Source organism: Elgaria multicarinata, chromosome 4 (genome assembly GCF_023053635.1).
Source record: "Elgaria multicarinata webbii isolate HBS135686 ecotype San Diego chromosome 4, rElgMul1.1.pri, whole genome shotgun sequence".
Classification (NCBI taxonomy): Eukaryota; Metazoa; Chordata; class Lepidosauria; order Squamata; family Anguidae; genus Elgaria; species Elgaria multicarinata.
The window spans coordinates 56,476,085-56,495,044 of NC_086174.1; the positions used below are offsets into that span (position 1 = coordinate 56,476,085).

The following is an 18,960-nucleotide window of genomic DNA, read 5'->3' on the forward strand; positions in this document are numbered from 1 at the left end:
GGAGCGGGGGGTCCGTGCACACCCCTAGTAAACACTGTGAACAAAAGGTAACACAATTTTCAGGAGCATATGAAGATATGCCTGTATTCAAAGAAATTCTCAATGTGTGATAGCAGAAATTATACAACCTCGCTATATTTCAGAGCTGCTGATAGGATTTTCAGTGTGCTCTTGAACTGTTGACAAATCAATTATTATATTTAAGATCCATTTTTATAACACAGTTGTAACACAGATTTCCCTTTTAACCAAGACCTACTCCTAATAGATTAGCTTTAATTACTGCGCTATGGTACAGTCACTGAATTCTTCATTTGTACAGGGGTTTGCATTGCACCAAAGGAAGATTAGGGTCAGCTCTGTGTTGCTTAAATAATTTGCCTGGTACGGCAGTTTGCTGTGATGGGAGGGAAATCACATTGCAATGCAAGGGGAAAGCAGTGGTCTATGCATTCACTCTTGTTTCTTGAGATCATGTTAAAAATGTAACATACTAGCTGAATTGATTACACTAGCCTAATAGGACAAGACTTTCTTCTCTCTCTGTTGAAGTCAACAAAAATGGACCCTTCCAAAAGACATGTATGTGTTGAACATGTCTCTTGAAGGATGTGCTCTGTTTTCATGTTGCCTCTTCTTATTTATTAACTAAATTAACTAAATTTATATCCTGCCTAAACTCCTAAAATGATGCTCAAGGTGGCTAACAATAATAAAATGCAGATTAAAAACACAATCTTAATTAAAATGTAATATAAGAATGCATCAATTAAAAATCCTGTCACCCACAGAACCACAAATAAGCATTTTTTGAGCAGGTAAGTAATTCTTTTCTTCCCTATCCAGCCTAATGTGTATAGTGCTGGTGCAGGATCATATTGCAGAAGAAAATATGTATTTCTGCATAACTGCTAGATTTTATATTTTCAGAAATGTGGAATCAGCTTGTGACACAGTTTACACATGACAGGCAAGTGTGGGTTAATTAATCCACCAATTTTCAGAGATAAGAACATAAAAAGTGCCATGCTGCATCAGACCAAGAGTCCATCTAGTCCAGCACTCTGTTCACACAGTGGCCAACCAGCCATCGGCCAGGGATGAACAAGCAGGACATGGTGCAACAGCACCCTCCCACCCATGTTCCCCAGAAACTGGTGCACACAGGCTTACTGCCTCGCATACTGCAGATAGCACACAACCATCAGGGCTAGTAGCCATTGATAGTCTTTGCCCCCAGGAATTTATCCAACCCCCTTTTAAAGCCATCTAAATTGGTGGCCATCACTACATCCTGTGGTAGTGAGTTCCATAATTTAGCTATGTGCTGTGTGAAGAAGTACTTCCTTTTATTTGTCCTGGATCTCCCACCAATCAGCTTCATAAGATGTCCCTAGGTTCTAGTATTTTGAGAGAGGGAGAAAAATGTGTCCCTATCCACATTCTCCATACCCATGCATAATTTTGTACACCTCTATCATGTCTCCACTTAGCCTTTTTTCCAAGCTAAACAAACCCAGTTGTTGTAACCTTCCCTCATACGGAAGATGCTCTAGCCCCTTTTCTGCACTTTTTTAGGTGTGGTGACCGGAACTGTTCACAGTATTCTAAGTGTGGTTGCACCATAGATTTGTATAAGGGCAGTATGATACTGGCCATTTTATTCTCAATTCCTTTTCTTATAATGCCTAACATGGAGTTTGCCTTCTTTACAGCGGCCACACACTGGGTGGACATTTTCATCAAGCTGTCCACCACAGTCCCAAGATCTCTTTCTTGTTCGGTCACCGCCAGCTCAGATCCCATTAGGTTATACTTGAAGTTGTTGTAGTTTTGCCCCAACGTGCATCACCTTACACTTGCTTACATTGAACCGCATCTGCCATTTGGATGCCCACTCTCCCAGCTTGGAGAGATCCCTTTGGAGCTCTTCACAATCCCCAAAGATGAGTGGGAACAAGCAAACAAGCTGCTTCTAGCACACTCATCACTTCCATTTTCAGTAAACAAGCTACAATCATCCTATTCATAGGTTGTTAACATGATGTCCAAACCAAGACACTCTGGCTTGCTTAGTGGTTAAAGAACCCAGAGTTAATCCATGGTTTGTTGGGTCAACTCTGGGATGTTTAAGCCCTAAACATCCTATTATTATTTTTTTGTCTGGGTTCGGATGACATGCTAACACCCAATGAATGGACTATTATAAGTTGTTAACTGAAAGCGGAAGTGACAAGTGTGCTGAAGGCAGTGTGCTTGCCCACTCCTACTCATACCTGTTAATTAGCCAACAATTGCCCATTACATGTGAACACGTGTTTCTTTTTCCCCGCAATCCTAGGTGCAATCTGAAACCTGCAAAATACCTGGTAAAGCCTAATCCAATTCAGTGTGTGATCTCCTATTACTCTACGTCTTAAGACTGTGACTAAATGCAGACTTTTCTCCCCACGCCCCACTTTGCTTAACTTCCAGCCTGATGAAGAGTTCTGGAAAATTCTTCATCTGGAGCTGTGCTATAAGATTGAAAATAGGATTGCCTCATGGGGGTGGGGTGGGGGGAATGGGTCATCTGGCAAGTGCCCCAGTTTTATCATAGAAGGAATTTACCTTGACAGTAAGCTTATGTCCTGTGCATTGTGTGTGACCAAATATTGTTCTGCTAAAAGAATAACATTCTTAAAGCGAACGTGAGAAAAACAAGTGCTGAGCAAGTGCTTACAGCAAGCAAACCAAGCCCAGCCCTACATGGAAATGGAGAATATAAAATAAGTGCCATAGCCTATGTAAATGTGAGCAGGAGCATTTTAATTCTAATTTTAATGAGGTGCCCGTTAATTATCATAGATTCGTAAAAGAACTCAATATATTAAAGGTGGCTCTAATAATTAGAGGCAACTTAAATGCATACATGTTTTATTCAATTTTTGTGAACCACCCAGAGAGCTTCGGCTATTGGGCGGTATAGAAATGTAATAAATAAATAAATAAATAAATAAATTGATTGATTATGTCGTAGTGAGGTATAACATATAAAATAACTATCCACAACCAAACTTCACTTTTCTTTTCAATTTGTAAACATCATTTCCTGTTCTAGTGTGGAGAAGGAAGATGTAGGCAGTTAAAATTCCCACCTTTAAATTAATCGTTTTCCAAATGAGCCTTTGCAGTTGTTTCAGATACAAGGTGCATTCCCATTCACTTTTATTTTATCTTGTTAATTCAGTGATACCATCAAGTGTGTTTTTACTGTTGCATGTATGGTACAGGGTAGTATGGAATAGATTAGTGTAAGATCACTTCCCATTTTCACGTTTCACCAAGGACAAACTAGTGTAGATTTTAAAAATTGAAGCTATCAGGGCCTGAATGTTTAAAGCAGATAACAGAGCCAGCAGAAGGAAAGCAGAATGATACCCTGATCTGATCTTGCAATTTCTCTTCCATTAATTTAACCCAATCCCATGCCCTACGAAGACACAAATGACTGCTGGACAATCTTAAGTGAGAGCTGTAGGAGAGCTCCCCTACACTTTCTAGGTATATTGACTGTGCTACCTTTACACCACAAGGGCTCCTGTATGCTAGGCAGAAGAACTGTTTTTGTTTTAACCTTTTCATTAGTACTAGGTTGGGGTTTTTTTATTAACAGATCTCAAGATTTGATCCCAATGGAATCTTTATTGATTCAGGTGAGCATTGATGAATGCAGTTGCCATCTCCAGGTGTTGGGAGTATAGATAGTATCCAATGTTAGTCCTATGTAGAGTAGACCTATTGAAAAGAATGGAACTTAGGTTAGTCATGATTAACTTAAGCCTCATTCATTTTAATGGGTCTACTTTAAGTAGGGCTAACATAGGATACTACCCATCATCTCCTTTGAATGTCTAATAGATCTAATGTGCAAAGGCTGCCCTCAACAGACACAATTCATTTGACAATTTAACTTTTTGTCAGCTTTGAATTATTGGTGCAGAGACCATCCCTCAGATGATCCTTCAGATATCTTCAAACATCCTTCAGATGTTTCCTTAGTTCTACTTGATCTCTATAACTTTGTCAAATAAAAGTCAATGTGCATCAGGGAAAACCAGATTGTCTGATCAATTCTCCTTTTGTTTGAAAAAGTGAAGTCATTTTCCCTCTCTCCTTCAGGAAGTATTCAGAAAACATATTAAATCATTATAATCCTTTAAAATATCTTGGACTTGATCTTAGCAAATAGAAGAAAACTGCTTCATTCTGTTGCCTCTTAATAAGCAGATCTTTCTGACATGTGAAAGCTCCTTTATTTAATAAAGTTTGAGCTGGGCAAAACAGTTCTTTTCTAGGAAAACAATTTGGTTACTCTTAAGAGCTCCAGCCAACGGACTGCTGGGTGATGGCTAATATAATTTCTTTTCCTAATATTTAATCAGGAATATCATTCTTCTCCCTTTCCCTCTTACATAGCAACTCACCTCCTTCAGCTTATGGAGGATTTTTAAACTAAAAGAAGAGGGGTGGAGGCCATGAGTGGATAGAACGGTGTATTTATTAAATGAGAATAAAGCAACATATTTCTTAAGGTGGAGATTTAAGTTATCAATGTGAGCTAATTAAAATATCTAGGAGGTTTAGAGAACTTTAGAAACAACCATTTGGCAATCTCTCTGGCTAATGGGAATATACACGTGGGTGGTGAATACTCACACTGGGTGGGAAAGAGGAAGGGGAATCTTGCCTCTTCCCATGCTTGCCTATCTGCACGCCTTCTGACGCACATGGATACACATAAAGCACCTGATATAATTGTATGTGCACACATGCAGTCACACAGGCCATAGCTAGACCTAAGGTTTATCCCAGGATTGTCCTGGGGTCAAACCTGTTCATCTAAGTGCCACACAGGGCATCCAGCGCTCAGGCAGGGATGAACCCAGGATGATCCTGGGATAAACCTTAGGTCTAGCTATGGCCACACACACAGAGGCACATACCCCATTCCTTTCCAAAGGCACGTCAACATCTATTCAGACACACACTTGCAGTGAAACTCACGCATGCTGTTGCATGTGAGTATTTCCCGTACATGTGCATTTTATCTGAGCACACAGTTATGTTCACCTTGCATGCTCATTTTCCCTTGCGAACTTGCCAGCCCGCCCTTCACACCTGTAGACCTTCTTGACCATTGTGCAATACTCAACTCATTTTGTGGACCGAGAGACGCACACATCTACTGTATATACATAGTGTGTTGGTCAGAGGGAGCAAAGGTCCCTCTTCTCATGGCATCCCTGCATCTTCGCCCTCTCACCATGATCTTTCTTCCTCCCTTCTGCCCAACTGTCTACCTGTTTTTCCAGGAGGTCCTGAAAGCACATGTATTGACTTTCTTCTTGGAATTTCATTGCTTACGGCTTTGGTGCACTGGGAGTTTTTGTCCCCCACCCTACCCCACCTGCTCGGTTCAGACTGGGCATAAGTTAGGGCTGCATGTCTGATGGCAGCAGGAACTTGCTAACTGTAAGGGTGGCATAGCCGAAAAACAAGTTTGTTTAGAGGTGATAGAGACCTTAGATAAGGAGATATTTATGTAGATATTGTAAAGATATAGAAACTAATGCAAGGATAGGCCACCTTTTTCTCTCAAGGATTGCAATCCTGCACGGGTCGGTCAGGGGCTGCATGTCAGTCAGGATGGCCCCAAAAGCCAGTGGTGAACAGGGTCACAGCCAAAAGTGGATAGGCACCCACTTCTCTTTCTGCCACCCCCTTTTCATTCAATGGCTAGGTTCACGCAACATGACAACTCACACTCAAGTTTGAGTATGGGTTGAGTGTGGGTTGTCATTGAAACATGTGTTGTTATTAAACTGTGGAGTGTTGTGTGAACCCAGCTGCACTGTGTTAACCATGAAAAACCCACGAAGAGAACCTATGGGGTGTTGTTGGGTTGTGAACTGTGCATTGTTTGTGATTAACAAACTGTGGTTTGTTTGTTAGATCAATGTTCTTCACCCAGGGACGAGATCCAATTAGCCCCTCAGCAAGACTCCACACTTCCAGCGACAGAGGGTTCAAAAGCGCTTTATTGATTAGTAATCAAGGTCTGGTCTCTCAAGGCGAGCAGTCAGACAACCGAAACAGGGGATTCAGCACAGCATTTGAAGCTTGAAAGGGGCAGTTCCCAATAGCAGCATGAGCCAATCAGAACGTAACACTGGCGCATAGCTAATTTATGTTAAACAATCCCCTTTGCTCTACTCTAAGCAAAGTTACTGTAAGCTAACTTTTGCACTGGAGCCGAGGCTATGTTTTCATTAGATAAGACAGACACAAGGAGACATCCAAGGAGACATTCTCGCGTACGTGACATTTCGCCTGGTGTATAATGGCTACTTCATAGCTTCCTTTAGAAAATGGAGGCACCTATGCTAACATGTTGGCATGACTGGGTTTATGCAACACAACCACCACAATTCAGCAACAACTCACAATTCAGTGACAACCCACTCAACTCAAACTTGAGCGTGGGTTGTCTCTCTGTCTCCCCATTCAGTACGCTACCAGGGAAGGGACAGATCACTCCTGCCAGATGGCTGAACTGAACTTTTGAAATATGACTGAGGGCTGCAGGTTGCCCACCCCTAATTTAAAGTGGTAAACAAGTGTGGTCAGTAACAGCCTGATTTTCCTCCCTTAAATTTTCCTTTCTTTTCTTTTTCCTCCGGCAAAACTGGAGAACAGTGCTCATTATGATATAAAATTTTATTGCTGCTTGCTTGGCCAGTGTTTCCAAATAAGTGCCAATAAAAACTTTATAGCACCCTCTATCACTACATATTGTTTATCTTGCTTATTTTTTTGTTTTTGTCCTTGGTTTGCATCTTTTTCCCCCTCTAGAAGGCATGGTTTCCATGGAAACTAATTAAGGCTCTGTGCTATGTCTGTATCCATGGCAAATGGAGACCTGCTACATGAAGCCCTGGATCTGAAAGCCACAATCATATAGGAAGTGTGGAACACACCCACCCTTTCACATCCTTGTCCTAAATCAAAGTCAGTCACGGTCTTCATCTCTCAAAGTCTTCCATTTCAATGGCCATTTCTGAGGGCTGGGCTGTAGCTAAGATCTGAGGTTTCACGCAGTAGCCTTGGCACAGCTGCCAAGCGGTTTTCACCTGCTACCTTCGCCTGTCTCTCCCCCACCACGACCATCTTTATATTGAAAATTGAAAGGGTGCTCTCAATTGCACCGGCTATAGCATGTGCATGGACATACGAGCAGAACAGAGTCCTTAACTTGAAGAGCTGGGGAATTTAAGAAGGTTCCAAGATATGGTCAGCTTAGGCCTCTAGATCAGAAATAAAATATTTAAATTAATATGCTTTCTTGGCAGGGAGCCAATGGAGAGCAAACGCTCCACGGTAATGTGATCTCTGGCCCAGGCTCTGATGGCAGAGTGTGTAGGCTGCCTGCATTCCACCCTTGTCTGAACTCTGCTCGATGGAGTTGGCCAAGCCATAAACCAAACACTCTGGGGGATGCAAACTAAAGAGGCATAAGCTCATACAGGCTGCCTCGTATGATGATGCTCCTTCATCCCTGGGTAAAGTGGCAGCATCTTTGTGCAGGCGCCTAAGGCCCTGCAGTATCCATTTGATGGATGAGAACTACAGAAACAGGAGATCGGAATCAAAGCTCAAATCACAGGCAAAATTCAGCCCACTCTCAAAAGGAGAGTTTCAGAAAGGAAACCTGGATATTACTCCACAAAATTTTCCTTCGAGACCTGACATTGATACTTAAAAATGGAGCTCCACAGAGACATCCAGATTCCAAAATGTGAATATTGCTGTTTTTATACTCTGTGATCCAGTCTTTCCAAATTTACTTCAGCTCTAGCACTTCTGCTAAATGTAGGGTGACCATATGGAAAGGAGGGCAGGGCTATAGCAGTTGTATAGAAAAGGGAATTTTAGCAGGTGTCATTTGTTTGCATGCAGCACCTGGTGAAGTTCTCCATCATAACAGTGAAAGCTGCAGGAACCCTGCCCTCTTTTGTATCTGGTCCCTCTGCAATCGGCCCCATCAGGCTTATGCCCCCCCCCTCAATGTGGTCTATGGTGAGCACATTGTGTTGCAAGGAGCGAATCTGGGAGCCAAAATGGACATTACTTTAATTCTGTATTCAGAAGCTATTTTTGCTCTAGAGTAGGCCCAGGGCCCCCAGTCTGGATTGGGATCCTCATGTGGGGGTAAGGGGGCCTCTAAATTCAAAATAACCCCCCACCATGCTTACTTTAGAGTAAATATGGTAACAAACACATAGCTACTAACTACGGCTCCAGTGATAAAAGTAATTGTCTATTGCACTGGATTAGTGCTTGTCATCTGGAAATGCCCATAAACTCTGACCTCTTGTAACACCCCTTTCCTTGCGCTGTGTTTGCTGTTGTGCATTTGGTGTTTCTGTGTTGTGTGGAAGATAAAGGGTCAACAACCATTGCTTCAGAGCTCTGCTTGGTCAAAAGATACTCTACAGAACAGAGGCCTGGCAGTCTTCAGCACATTACCCAATATGTGAGATCGACATTGTAAAAAAATGGGCTTTTAATTACTGGGAGGATCCCAATCCTGTTACAATCAGTGGATGAAATTTTTGAAAGCAAAGGACATGACGGGATTATGTTGTTCTATGGAGCTGAAGGGATCTTTCCCAAAACAAAGGGCCCTGTTTAATCTTCGAATCACAACATTTAAAATGTTATTGTGTTGGCTGAACATTGTGTGTGAAGTGACTGTTTCAAGGCTTTATACTTCAGAGCAAGCAGTATTGGAAGAGGCGACATGTAATCTAGATCTGCCAAAGCCTAGCCTTGAAGGAAAGCCCACGCTAGTATTGAAGTGTAATCCTGTACATTTAATAACTGCAGCAGGGAGAGGTTTGCCAGGTATGGCTTATTTAGTAAGTAACTGCAATGCTGCAGCAGCCAAAGCTACAGCTGGTCTCTGGGAGACCTTGTCTTGCCCTTCAGATTAGTATCTTTGTGCCAGGACATGATTATTCTCCCACACCCCAGTGCCCTCTAGATATTTTGGACTACAGCTCCCATAATCCCTGACCAGTGGCCATGCTGGCCTGGGCTGATGTATATTGTAGTTCTAGCCATATTGAGGGCACCAGGTTGCCTACCCTGAAGGGACACAGTGTTGCCCGGTGGTTAGAGCGAGAGCATTGGTCTAAGATGAGGAGACCCCAGGAACAAGTGCAACTTCTCCAATGGATGGACTGTGGCACAGGGCAAGTCAGTATTAGCCATGTCTGCTCTCCTTCTGTAATGCATCAGGACTGAGGCACTCAAGGGGTCCTGCAGCTGGACCTTGGGCCTGTGAGAAGGGAACTCTGCCTAGGGGCCACCCCTGATCTCTGACAAAAGGAAGCAAACACAAGAGCAGTTCATGTTACAAGATGAAAGCACATCTGGATCAAGCTTGCTCTCTGGTCTGAACAACAAAGTAGCTCAACTTGCTACTGTTCTCTGCAACAGACTTCTCACAAACTTGCCTCTTCTTGTGCCTTGCCTCGCCTACCCTCTGCCAGTGACTTCATCTTATCTCTTCACTCAAGCCTTCCCTGATTGATTATGCTGCCCAGTTACTTGGTTTCTTAACTGTGCTTTTAGCTTTGGTTTTAAATATTTTAACTCATGAGTTTTTGTGTTTCCTATGATCTATCTCTGACTCTGTAAACCTCTTAGACATACCTTTAGATATGATAAATAGTATATAGGTGATAACGACAACGACGATATAATTAGATCGAGGGGAAAGTATTATAGTTTAGGAGTAGAGCAGATGCTTTGCATGCAGAAGGTCCTAGATTCACTCCCTGCCACATCCAGTTTTATTTAAAGAATCAGGGAGCAAGTAATGAGAATGGCCTCTGCCAGAGATGCAGCCAGTCAAAGTAGACAATTTTGGTCTGTCTGCGTCGGTGGGCCTGTTCAGACAACAGGCTAAGCCATGGTTAGGATGCCAACCCTTTTGTAACAAATGGTTTATGAGCGTGTTTAAACTGTGATTATATAGCCACCATGGTTAGGAACAGTTTACATGATATGCTGAGTCATAGTTCACATGACACGCTAAGCCATAATGTTTAACTTCAAATGCTTAACCACTATGGCTGAGCGTGTCGTCTGAATGGGGTCAACGTAACACAGTTTCCTATGTCCTTCCTATCTTTTCCTTCCATTGTCTCTACAGGAGCTGGCGTTGATCATGGCCTTCCTTCCAGGGTTGTTGTGAGGCCAAACACAATAGAAATGGGAAAGCATCTCAGTGTGGAACAGTCACTGTGGTTAGAAGGTTGGACTTGGTCCAAAGAGACCCTGGTTCAAATCCCCACTCAGGCATGGAAGAAATTGGATAACCTTGAGCCCATCGCTATCTCAGTCTAACCTACCTCATGAGGATAGTATGGAGGGGGTGAGGTAGGAAAGTTACAGAACTTCTTGGAGGAAGGGCCAGATGAAACTGCAATAAATAGTAGATAAATATTTATGTTGTTGGAGATAAAAAGAACTTCCCACTATCCTGTTTAAACCACTGGAACAAACATCAACTGCCTTGTCTTTGGAAGGGTCTGCCTGACCAAAGAATATGACATGCAGCAGTTTAAATAACCCTCCTATTCATCCATCCATCCATCCCTCTTTCTCCCATATTTGCGCCAGATGAAAATCCCTTTCATAGTGCTGGTTACCAACTGCTCAGATTAGAAAGCCCTTATGAGAGCTGAACAATTTTAAAATGTTGACATCAGTCTTTTGCTGGAGCATCTCATTAAGGGACATTTAAACAAGATCATAAAGGGAAGACCATAAAGAAGCAATAATATCATGTCCACTATAGACATGTTATGCCTAGTTTTGAATTCATTGAAAGCTTCTTTCACCATTGCTCTATCCCCTGCCAAAGGAATGACACTCACCTGACTGCGATTCCATAATCCAGATTTAAAATTATATCAACTTATGAAAAAATAGCTTTTACCCGGATGTTTTGGACTATCACCCCCATAATCCCTGACTATTGGCCATCCCAGCTGGAGTTGATGGCAGCTGGAGTCCACCAACATCTGGAGGGCCAAAGATTCCCCAGTGCTGCTTAGGGTTATCAGGAAATAGACTTTTCAAAACCTACCACTGGGCTGGGTGAAGCTGACCAAATCAGGTGATGGATTTTGGGTTACCGTTAAGGGATAGCAATTATTTAGCATTATATTTGTACCACTATTGGGGAACCAGTGGATTTTCTCCTTAAGGTGGCAAAATGCCTTGGGATGTTGTTGCAGGATACTGTGGTTTGAGAGAACATTCTGTTCCAACAGTGGTGAAACAGATGCCTGTGGGAAGCCCACAAGCAGGACATGAGTGCAACAAACACCACCCAGCTTGTGTTCCTTAGCAACTGTTATTGAGAGTTATACTGCCTCTGATGGTGGAAGTAATATATAGGAGCCACTGATAACCTTAATCTTCATGAATTTGTCTAACCCCCCTTTAAAACTCATTCATCTTGATGGCCATCACTGTATCTTGTGGTAGTGAATTCCATAGTGTCGTGCGAAGAAGCAATTACTTTCATCTCTCCTGATTCTCCTATGACGCAGCTTCATGGATAACCCCAGGTGCCAGTATTGTGAGAGAGGGAGATGTTTTTTCTTCCTATTCATTTTTCCACAGCATGCATCATTTTTACACCTCTATCATGTCCCCTCCACATTTGCTGATTTTCAAAGTACAACAGCCCCAACTGTTGTAACCTTTCCTCATAGGTTTGTTGCCTTTTTCTTTTCTGTTTCTATAACATCCTGTTTGAGGTGCAGTGACCAGAACTATACACACTATTGAAAGTGGGGTCACCCCATAGATATATAAAGGCAGTTTATTATTATTATTATTTATTTATTTATATAGCACCATCTTTAATTTTCAGTTTCTTTCCTAATGATGCCCTACATGGAATTTGCCCTTTTCACAGCAGCAGCATACTGGGTCAACCTTGAGCTATCCACCACAACCCTAAGATTCCTTTCCTAGTCAGTCACTGCCAGCTCAGACCCCAACAGCATATATAGGAAGTTAGGATTTTTTGCCCCAGTGTGCATCAAGTGCAAATACAAGGAAATGAGTGGTTGAATTTGCCCTCCAGCATTTATGTATCACAAGTTGGATCCACAAGATGCCAAGAACCCAAAGCAATGGGGCACATTTATTTTCCAATAGCTTAATTTTAGAATAATCAAATGAGCTTTGATTCAGATGAAGTTCTGACTCATTGTTTGTATGTTCCTGAGGCTGGCAACAAAGGAAGGAAAGAAATAATACAAGAGTCAGTTGCATCTCCAGAGAAGGCTGCAATTAGCTGATTGGAAAGGAATTTGGCCTGAACATCCAGTTGACATCCAATGGTTTTGGCCATGATAAACCAGTATTCAGTCAAGTGGAGAGCTGTGACGCCTCTCAAGACTGGCTGGAGTCTTTTGATTAACCTAATCATTTCAGACTCTGGCTGTGATCCTGAACACACTTATTTACAAGAGAGTCTCATTGCGTTCCATGGGATCTTTGAAATCTGTGAAAGTTAGCAAGCAGATGTATTTAGGGACAGGGACAATGAATAGATGCCACTCATTACAGTTCTGTGGAAAATACTGTACCAAAATGTGCACAGACTGTAAACCACCTCTTTGATGGTGAGATAGCAGGGCTCTTCACCTCTAGAACATAAAATAATAATTGTTTTCTTTATAAGGTAGTATTACTTGCTGAAGGTCAAACTGAAGGGCTCAAGACTTTGGCATGCATTCTCTGCTTAGGTAAGTAGCTCCAAAACTTTTACATGCTGATCTCAAATCACACTTTCTCTTATGAACCAGCCAGCACGGACACACACTCAATCAGCAAAACATGCACATATCAGCTGTCTCTACACGAGTGATTTATTGCACTCTCATGATTGGCCACTCGTGGAAGTTTCCAGGGCCATTTCATTACTTCAACCTTCAGGATGTTTCCTGCACCTTCCCCCAGTAATCCCATTCTTTTAAAAAAAACCTGGCTATCCTGATTCTTCTGAAATATCACGGAATTTCCTAATGTGTACAGCAAAAGTTGCCCTACAAAGCATCCACTAAAGGGTGCTGTCCCATTCAAGTACATGAGCACTGAGAGGAGGGGAAGTTTTCAATTACAGACCATGTGGTCAGCAAATCAAACCACATGGTTGCCCCTCTTCACTCATGTAATGCAGCCAATTACAATTGTGCGAAAGAATTAGGGAGCACAAAGCCCCTGTAAGACAATGTGATTTCCCCTTAATGTAGAGATGCCCATCCTCCAAATAACTTGGGGCCAGTTAAAGATTGGATCATACTTGTGCAGTTGCTCTATTGTGACCATGAATACAGTCAGATGATGGGGGGTGGATCCCATTTCACTCATACAATCTCACCACATAAGCCTGGCCCAGCAACAAAGCCCAGCATCAGCGCTACGTTTTCTTAAGGTGCTTCTGTGGGATCACTTCAAGTGTAAACAAACTCTAAGCCTAGTGAGGACGGAACGTTTTTGTTCAGTTTATCTAGACTGGCGTCAATATGCAAAGTGACCTTGCTTATGAGCGAATTTGTAAGGAATTTCTCCCAGAGACAGATTGGTTAGTGACTACTTTGGGAATTCCCGTTCTTGAAGCATCTGACTTGGCTGACTTGCTTCAATCATTTGGATGCATTTGTTACATAAGCACTGTTCTGCAATGTATGTTGCTCTGTGCTTGTGACATGTTGGTCTGGACGGAGGAAGGTGTTGCGCAGTGGACTGGCGGATTGCAGCCCTGCCTTTGTTCAAATGATTGGCCAGGAAGCTACCACATTGCCAAAATCTGATCAGTTGCATTATAGGCAGTACAGCTTTCTTAATTAACCACTCCAAAAATAGTCATTTATCTCCTGTTTCTTCTCCCCTTCTGTTATTGCCCTTCTACCTCTTAAGGTATGAATATAATATCAGCCTGGGGACAATAGTAGGGCAAGAGCCCTAGTTGCAATATCTCATAGCACAACTTTTTTCAAAACCTTTTTTATTACTATTAAGCCTTGTGATGCTTTAAATCAGGGGTGGCCCACAAGCCACATGCAGCCCCCGCCACCACCACCCCAATGTGCCCCACCAAATTTGGTATGAATAAAAACTGTATTTCTTTTCTTTTTTCTGCTCTACAAGGAGCAAATTTAGCTTGTTTGCAAATTAAATATGACCCTTGCACTGCTCCATAGCTTTCTGGATAGTTTCGCCCCTAATAAAATAAAATAAATCTCCTTCACATTCAGCAGTGAGGGGGTGGAGCAGGGGCAAAATGCTGTTTTTGAGGGGCACGAAGGAGTTCTAGGGTACAAAAACTATCCCCAAGACTCTTGCAGTTGCCCACCCCTGTTTAAAGAGTAACGCTATTGTTGATGATAGTGGGACAGCAGTGCTGCTCACCTTTAGGTCTAGCCCTACCTCATGCCCTCCAGATGAGTTAGACTGCAACTCCTACAATTCCCAGCCAGCATAGCCAATGATCAGGAATTCTGGGAGTTGTAGTCCAAAATATCTGGAGGGCACCAGGCTGGGCAAGGCTTGTCTAGCCCTAATTTTGCCTAAATTTGCCATGTGTTCACCTTTGTTGTTACCTACTTCTGATTCATCCCATAACTCATTTGTCTAGTTTTTCCCGGCTCTGTCTCCAATACATTGAATGTTGCGCCAAAGGTCTCTGGGCAGAGATGGTGTCACTTCAGTGACCTGTCCAGGGCCTTGCGATTGGTGGGAAAAGTGCTCAGTAGTAGCCTTTGTAGTAATCATATCTGCACCTATTGCTGCTCCTGAGATGCTGACTAAGCCGAAGGCCCTTGTAACTAGCGAGGGCTTCATTTATGGCTGCACCTGTTGTGCACTGCTGACACGGAGGAAGTTTGTTCTGATATCTGTTGGGGCCAGTTAAAATAATCACCTGGCTGTTAAGCGAGACTTTGATAGTAACTTGTGAAAGACCCCAAGGGAGAAAGCAAGTGAGTCAGCATTCTTTACAGAAAAGAGAGGCTTAAACCAGCATTCCCATTTCAGATATTTGCATGGATGCCGCCAAATCTCGGACTGTCTTTTGCGGTTTTTGTTTTTTGTTTACTTCATAAAAGACTAGCTTATAATGACACTCTTTCCTAGACTCACATTTTCTCTCCTGGTTTGCTTGTCTCATTGCAGAATGACCTGGAAACTTGCTTTATCCTTCTTTCTCGTATCTGCTCTGGTTCAATTGTCAGAAAGCAGGAAAACCCGCCCTGCAGGTGCCATCCCCTCGCCTTACAAAGACAGTCGCAGCAACAACTCGGAGAGGCGGCAACATCTAAACAAAGAGGTGCTGGCCTCAAGCCAGGAGGCCCTCGTGGTCACTGAGCGGAAGTACCTGAAAAGCGACTGGTGCAAAACGCAGCCACTGCGGCAGACCGTCAGCGAGGAGGGCTGCTTCAGCCGCACCATCATCAACCGCTTCTGCTACGGCCAGTGCAACTCCTTCTATATCCCGCGGCATGTGAAAAAGGAGGAGGAGTCTTTCCAGTCCTGTGCCTTCTGCAAGCCTCAGAAGGTCACCTCCTTCACCGTGGAGCTAGAGTGCCCTGAACTGGACCCCCCGTTCCGACTTAAGAAAATTCAGAAGGTCAAGCAGTGCCGATGTATGTCTGTGAACCTGAGCAGTACAGGGAAACAGCAAAAGTGAGGGCAGGCAGCTGACCCTGCCAGAGTTGCCGTGGCCTCTCGTTCTTCATAGACAAGCTAGCTGTTTGTTTTTCCTCCTGGTTGAGTCATTTCTGGAACAGTGCCATTTGCACCATTTGCCGACTGGAAATAAAGGTTGCTCTGGGCTGGCCAGAGGCTTCAGTGGCTGTTTTTTGTTGTTGTGTTTGTTTGTTTGTTTGTTTTTACCACTGGGTGGGTCTGTGTCACTAAGGGAAGAGCCAGCATCACATTTGGGGAGGAACGTTCCAGTGGCCAGTGGTTTAAATCCAACAATTAACACTTCCACCATGTGGAAAACCTTTTGGTTTTTTTCTCCATCCTTGATTTTGGATGAAAAGATGACCCAGTGAAGACTTCATAGTTTCTCCTGCTCATTTTGGGAACATTTCACTTCATTTTTGATAGCCTGATGTTGTCTTCCTTGGGCTGCAATGCTGACATGGATACAGTTCTGGACACCAGGGGTCTTTCTGTCTGATAAGGCAGTTTAAATGGCACATGAGCCTTATCTGCCATGTAGGTAATCAGCCTCCCACTTCCCAAAGAAGAGATGGAAGATGGATTTGTATGCATTTTCAGCTAGATTGCCTCAAGCACATATTTCTACAGCAATGTTTCACTCATAATGCAGCTATAGCAAATTGCTGTTAAACTTGTTAATATAGACATAAGCACATATATTTGTGAGATGGCTAAGCATTTGAAGGGCTAAGATAAAGCATCTTTACTATTGGACCACATTCTCTCTCAAAAATGAGAGGTTTGGGGTGATTTGTTTGTTTGTTTGTTTTGGCTAGTATTACTTTTTCTCAGTAGATTTTTTTGCATTAATTTAAGCCTTCCTTCCATCAAGCCTCTATTGTGTATGTTGAGTCAATACTTTTGTGGAAGAAAACAATATTGTGTTGAACTTATTAAAACACAATAGCAAAAAGCAAGCAAAATACTGTATTTTATTATTGGACTGAATGCAAGCAACCGTAATTAAGCACTGTTTCCTTTAGCCCAAATTGTAATCTGTGTAGGAAAAAAAAAGAGTAATGTGTGAAGTGATTTGATCATCCTGATTCAAACAATGTTGCATGTTCAATTTTAGTGTGTTCCACATGTGGCCATTTAGATTTCTCTGGAATTGGCTGAAGAACATACAGACGCTAACAGTGACCCATTGCATGCCTTGGAACTTTGCAATGGCTGTAACTGAAGGACTCTCGTATTCTGAGAAGTCTTTTACTACCAGTTTCCTTGATGCAACCACCCCAAGGGTTAAAGAACTTGTTTTCTTCGAGCTGCGAGTTTGGTGCCAACTCCAGGGTTCAGTGGCACAGTTCTCTATTATGTGAGACAGGCTGTTTTAAGAGGCTTTGGGGGACTGATCTCTGCTAGTGCTCACCAATCGGTTTATGGGGATTGGCACGGGGAGGAGGAATTGGGCAGGTATGTTCGCTTTGTATTTTTTCTCCCTTGGTGTTACACAATGGCAGATCTGCATTTGTGAAAGTATGACAGAGAAGTCTGAGATTTACTTTGGAGGCTACAATTGTCGGATAGTGCCACTATGGCTGATCATGGCTCACCAAAGCTCATGTTTGGGCATGATGGAAGGAAGAGAAGTGTTAGGGTAGCTGCATCATCACAGATAGAATGCTGCTTCTTGGAGAAAGAGAACTTAACAGCAAGTTCCTAGGGTCAAGGCTTTAGTGGAAAATTTGTTCAGTATCTATGTGAAGAAAACATGTTTGGTGGGCAGGGGAAATCCTAACAGAAATAGGTCTCCTTACCAATTTGTGATAAACAAATTATATATGCTGCAGTTGGGGAATGTCTCCTTGGATTTATTTTTGTTTGTAAGAAAGAGTTGAGTTGACCTTGTAATGGTTCATACTATTTAATTTTTGTTTTGTAAATGAAAACAAAATGGAAGAAATGTTATAACTATAATGTAATAATTTTATAGGTGTATTATTGTTAAATTATAGAACAAATAAAGATACTCTAGAAATATAAGAAATTCATGCATACTTGATTCATTGGGTTATTCTACAGGCACTTCACAACAAATAAATTTGCTTTGTTTGTTTTCACAGTTGTCTTCAAAGTACTGGGTTAACTGGTTGGTGTTTTGGAATGGATGAAAGCTTACTGAAGGGCACAAAAGAATTACAACCTTTTATCTGCAAGGGCCCCAATTCTGCACTTATAACTAGTTGCTTGGATTAAAATGACCTGTCTATTTCTCAACATAAATTGAAACACTGCAAAAACACACACCAAATCCCCTATTTATCTCCTCCTTCGTAAGTAACAAAAAGCTGTTTATATGTTAAGACAATCTTCCCCAACCTGGGGCCCTCAAGATGGGCATGTTGGCTGGGGATAATGAGAGCTGTAGTCCAACACAGCTGCAGGGCCCTAGGTTGGGGAAGGCTGTGATAACAGTAACAAATGGGGGGGGGGGATCCACATTCCTATGAAACCTACTCACCTAAGAATTATGGGCTTAAACATTTAGCAAGCTCCCCCACTTTTCTCTCTTCTCTCCAAACCACTCCATTATGTGAATTTCCTCACTGCAAATTTCTATATGTTTTTTTCTCAGATATATTGGACTACTAAAGTACAACACAGACTTTGTGTATAAATAAGAGGCAACACCAAAAGACCCTAAGCACATGTTGATGTGAAACATTTTTTATTCCCAGCAGAATATTTAGGGTGCAATCCTTTACCCGCTTACCTGTAAGCATATGTAACTCAATGGGAATGACCACCGAGCAGACACATAAATGATTGCGTTGCAATGCTATAATCTTGTGAATCTTTACTGGGGAGTAAGTACCACTGAGCTCAGGAGAAGTCACTTCTAAACAAATGTGTTGGAGTAAGCGGATACTTTATTTGTCTTTAGGGCCAACTTTAAACCTGTAAAATAAAGACATAATTGTGGTTCTAACAAAAACTGTGATAAAAGAATTCCACTTTTATAAAATGGCTACCTAAAAAAGAAAACAAAGCAAAAAACAGGAGCAAAGCACTAACCTGCCATCAAATACCAGTTATTTCAGGAACTTGGCAGCATCTAATACATCACAGTTTTAACCTTCACACAGAGGCAGACTT

The 18,960-nt window shown here is 42.3% G+C and overlaps 1 protein-coding gene across 2 annotated transcripts in view; it reads left to right on the forward strand.

Moving 5' to 3' along the window:
• The window catches only part of GREM2 (gremlin 2, DAN family BMP antagonist), a 38,923-nt gene extending 22,905 nt beyond the window's left edge, over positions 1-16,018 (forward strand). Inside the window, exons 1-3 of one of the 2 annotated variants that reach the window (XM_063125647.1) lie at positions 3,160-3,189; positions 12,819-12,878; positions 15,307-16,018. In XM_063125647.1, coding sequence (XP_062981717.1) covers positions 12,862-12,878; positions 15,307-15,820 — 531 coding nt within the window. In that variant the 5' untranslated portion in view covers positions 3,160-3,189; positions 12,819-12,861 and the 3' untranslated portion in view covers positions 15,821-16,018. Of the gene's footprint in view, positions 1-3,159; positions 3,190-12,814; positions 12,879-15,306 lie in introns of those variants that run through there. The other variant, XM_063125646.1, reaches the window with a different exon arrangement.
• Positions 16,019-18,960: the final 2,942 nt, after the last annotated feature.